We start from the raw sequence: 4,206 nt of genomic DNA, 5'->3' as shown, positions 1-4,206 counted from the left end.
GCCATTGGATCAAAAATTTTTAATGGGAATGCATGTGCACAAGGTTTACCGACTGAATTACAAGAAGACCTGCTCTGGTTAGCAGCTAGATGTCCCACTATTTGGACGGTCTAGATACCTCATGAATCCCATCGAATCAACTTATAGCTCATCTAAGGGCTCACAAGGAGCGCCTCATTAGAGACCATAGATCTGTACAGTCATCCAATGGTGCTCGGACAGCACACTCTAGTGAATGACAAGGTGACATGGGGCATGACGACAATAAAAGAACACCTTGAGAGCGGGTCCGATGATGATCATTGAATGATGCGATCACACTGCCAGTACCACCTCCCCCATATGTCAAGATGGCTTGAAATCAGCGCAAGTCACTGATTCTAGTCAAAAACGAGGGCAATCGGCTCGGTTTCCTTCAGGGAATTAGCACGAGAGACCGATTCCCTACACCGTCAACGGTTAGGGTCGGCTGAAACAAGATCCCAACCGTTGGATCAATTAACTTTCACAATCGTAATCTGCACTTGACAGTCTGACTGGCTCCATTACGTAGTCCATTGGCTATTTAAAGCCCTAAGGTTGATCTAACGGCTTGCGATGAGTGCCTTATTGCAGCCGTTAGATCGATTCCACCTTTCTACTCGCGACACATCAACGCTTGCGCCCGTTGTGCCGCTAAATAAGCTAATCATATTGCAACACATGTTCGTGGCCCCACCTCATGGTCCACGTGCCTAACCAGCCTCCTACGTTGCAATGCATGTGCGACACGTGTTGCTTCCCTCTCCCATCCGTCGACGGCCGGGAATCACCGGCAATCGGCGATTCCAGTCAAAAACCGATGGGACTGGCTGCCGACCGGTGCCGCCGGTTTCCTCCCGGGAATCGCCTCAGGCCGGCGATTCCCTACAACCATCAAATGACTTAGAAGAGCCTATGCCATGCAAAAAACAAGAGATAATGGCCACCATTCAGCTTTGCTCTCATCTTCGCCTCTCTCCCGTTGCTCACTCTCACTCTTTGCATCGTCTTCTGCTCATCAGACCTCGCCACCCTCAGCTATGGCGTCTCCCCCCTTCTCCTCTTCCTCCTCCTCCTCCTCCTTCTTGCCTTTTCGGAGGCCTCTTCGGTAAAAAGCAGCAGCAGCAACCACAAGACCAACTCCCTCAAGCTTCTCCCTACCTCGACATCGCTGTTCCATTTCCCGATGCTCTCCTAGCAGACACTTTCTTAGCCGGTCACCCTCTTCACCCTTTCGTCCTGCTTATATTGCCATGCTTTCTACTCGTTTTCGCTTTAATCACTCTCGACTCATTCCATTGCCTATCATTTTATAGTACTTGGGTCTGCAATTTGAAAACCTTGTTCTGCTTGAATTCCCTTCCTTTGACTGGAAAGGACTCACTTCGCAAATTACATTCTTTACTTACACAACAGAACACATTTTTCGACTCTGTATGAGAGGAAGGAGAGCTTTCTTACCGAAGTTTGCGAGAGAGATTTACCGATCTTATGATCTAGCAGGTCGAGAATTGAAATGCTGCTACAAGGCGTCTGTCGATGGCTTCAGTGCCGCAACATTTCACGAGAAATGTGACTTTAAGGGTCCTTGCGTGATCGTGGGCATCACTGAGAAGGGAGTCAGGTTTGGAGCCTTTAATCCAGAGGGTTACAGAAGTACAGACGATTACTATGACACATTTGAGGCATTCCTTTTCTACTGGGCTGCCGACGACGGATCGGACCCAGTGATGTTGAAAAAAGTGGGAGGCAGCGGAGCTGCGTTATTCGATTATGCTAGAGGAGGGCCTCAGTTTGGGGCAGACGGGTTGCTGATAGGACCGCCGCTAGCACCGGTGATGGGTGGCTTCTCTGGTCCTGATACGAATTCAGGAGTGGGCATACTTACGGAAGGGAAGTCGAGATTAGGACTGTCGTATGCCAAGAGGGAAGATGGAAAGGACTCGATCTTTGGAGACGACAGGTATGCCACCATTCGAGAAGTCGAAGTGTTCTGTTCCCCGGCTATTGCCAGTCTGTATTGATATCAAGATCTTTTGATGGAGCTCTGGCTATTCCATACTGCAGCAATCCAAACCATGATCTTCAGCTTCTCAAAACTCTCATCATATTAGCTTGGCTTGCTAGTAGACATAAGTGGCTTCTGAAAACTGTCATCATAACAGCTTGGCTGGCTAGTCAAGCTAATAGCTTGGCTCTGGCTATTCCATACTGCTTTGTGGTTAGCAATCCTAATCATGATCTTTCGCTTCTGAAAACTGTCATAATAGCTTGGCTTGCTAGTAGACATAAGTACAGGCCATGAAGGCCTCCTAAACAGAGCGTCGAGGAGCTTATGAAGCAGCCATTCATTTCCCTCTTTGTGTCCTACAATATTCGTCCTGTATCTTATTGTAAATAAGGAAGACTAATGAGTTTTGTTAAGTTCCATATACTATCAATGGCGACAAATCACCTCATTGTGTGAGTTATTAGCGATGGCTTTTAACTCAGTGGTAATTAAAAAAATTTGTCACAATGCATGCTTTTACTTTTCTGTGCCCAGCTTTTGACTCTTTTGAAAGGGCAAGGTCCCTTATCCAATCTCCTGCCAGTTTGCTTTTATCACAAGATACTCCTACCATTATTTATAGCTAACCTGCTGATTAAAACACATGTTGATATTAATATTTGAAAGAGCTAACGTGCTGATTAAAACACATGTTGATATTAACATTTGAAAGGAGTTGTGCACAGGTAGCTAGAATTTTGCAATTAGTGCTAAGAAGAATGAAACTAAGACTATGATGAATTCTCGAGTTATCACTAATGTACCCACGAGAGAGACAATTGGAATCCTAAGCAATAATCATAATAAGGCATTACACAAGACCCACTTCTTTTACAAATGTCAAGGGTGGTAGTTTTCTAACGAAGTTAATCAAAGCCCAAATGGACCATCGTTTTAAATTGAGTATAAAGATTCATGAATAACATTGAGTTTTCAATGTTCGTAAGTTGAATATTTTGGTGATGTTGATGAATTGAAGCTAGTGATTTCGATCCCATGCTCATCATGTTCATCTTAAGTTACAATCTCTGTTGTGGTGAAATATATGCATCATGACTAAGATCTTGTTGTTTGCCTATTTTTTGACTTGGAATATTTTATACTATGACCATGTCATTTCTACGGTCAAGGAGACGTTCGGAAACCCTTACTAGCATGTATGTTGCAAAAGTGACATTCTTTCTCTCCAAAAGAAATCTACAATCCAAGAATGGACCCTTCCCTTGTCACTTAGTTCTACCACTACCACAACTAAAATTTTAAAAAAGTTTGTGGGTTGAGCAGGGGTAGCTCAGGCAGCAAGATGGTAGCCCTCTTGAGTAGTTACTAGCGGTTAAATCCTTCTGGGGATGTTCACAGTGAATGCTCCCAAGGCTATGCTCAACCCTCGAGCAATTGCTAGCATTTCGGGATATTCATAGTGAAAAGTTTTTCCAAGGCTATGCCCAACCACTGTGTGTGTGAGTATTGTGTCTTTAAGTTTTTTTTTAAAATATTGTAATTTATAAAAAGTTTTGCCAACCTAATCCAACTCTTAACAAGGTCTTAAAATAAAGAACCATAAAACTTGCAAAACTCCTTAGTAAAAGACACAAACCTTACAAATGTACAACATCAAGACTAAAGTTGAAGCTTCTTGCAAAACCTTGCTTGAGAAAATACCACTCGACAAAAAGGATTTTAGCTTTAAAATATAGAACAACAATAAACACTCTAAAAATGGATAAACAAGGAGAGGAAAAAGATAAATGAAGAAAGCTTAAACCCTCAAATCATGGAAGTGGGAAATGAAACAAATACCTCCATACCTAAAGGAAAGCAACAAAATCAAAAGTAAAGCTATAAGATACAACATTTTAAAGAATAAAATAATGATAATTTTCATTCCATAAATTGCATTCACCATTGATAGGTGCAAAGTTCATGTGGTAAGTGACCATGTCACATTGAAAAAAATATAATGTTTGAGAACTTAAATATAGGTTTCTCTTCTAAATTTATTCTTGAAGGACGTTATACGAAATTTGTCCTTCAAAATACATTTTGGTCCTTCACACCCTATGATCCACACATATAATATATTGTTCACACCATATGATCCACAAAAGGCAAAGTTCTTTTGTTGCATATTATGT

General features: G+C 42.3%; 1 protein-coding gene across 1 annotated transcript; it reads left to right on the top strand.

Annotated features, from left to right (window-relative positions):
* Positions 1–756: 756 nt before the first annotated feature.
* Positions 757–2,542, top strand: LOC147901832 (uncharacterized). Its single transcript, XM_087374379.1, has 2 exons — positions 757–1,237; positions 1,525–2,542. The coding sequence occupies exons 1-2, from the start codon at positions 757–759 to the stop codon at positions 2,043–2,045; spliced, it is 1,002 nt and encodes a 333-aa protein (XP_087230505.1). The 3' UTR covers positions 2,046–2,542.
* Positions 2,543–4,206: the final 1,664 nt, after the last annotated feature.

This window comes from Dipteris shenzhenensis, chromosome 5, assembly GCF_047967505.1.
Source record: "Dipteris shenzhenensis isolate YYH24624 ecotype China chromosome 5, Dip_SZ_1.0, whole genome shotgun sequence".
Taxonomy (NCBI): domain Eukaryota; kingdom Viridiplantae; phylum Streptophyta; class Polypodiopsida; order Gleicheniales; family Dipteridaceae; genus Dipteris; species Dipteris shenzhenensis.
Note: the sequence above shows the minus strand (reverse complement) of the source record. Positions and strands in the feature narration are given on the sequence as shown.

Bases quoted from the DNA above. Each gene is read 5' to 3' on its own strand.
- LOC147901832 (XM_087374379.1), top strand. From the start codon at position 757: ATGCATGTGCGACACGTGTTGCTTCCCTCTCCCATCCGTCGACGGCCG. The intron at 1,238-1,524 runs GTCACCCTCTTC...ATGATCTAGCAG, and splicing joins AGCAGACACTTTCTTAGCCG to GTCGAGAATTGAAATGCTGC.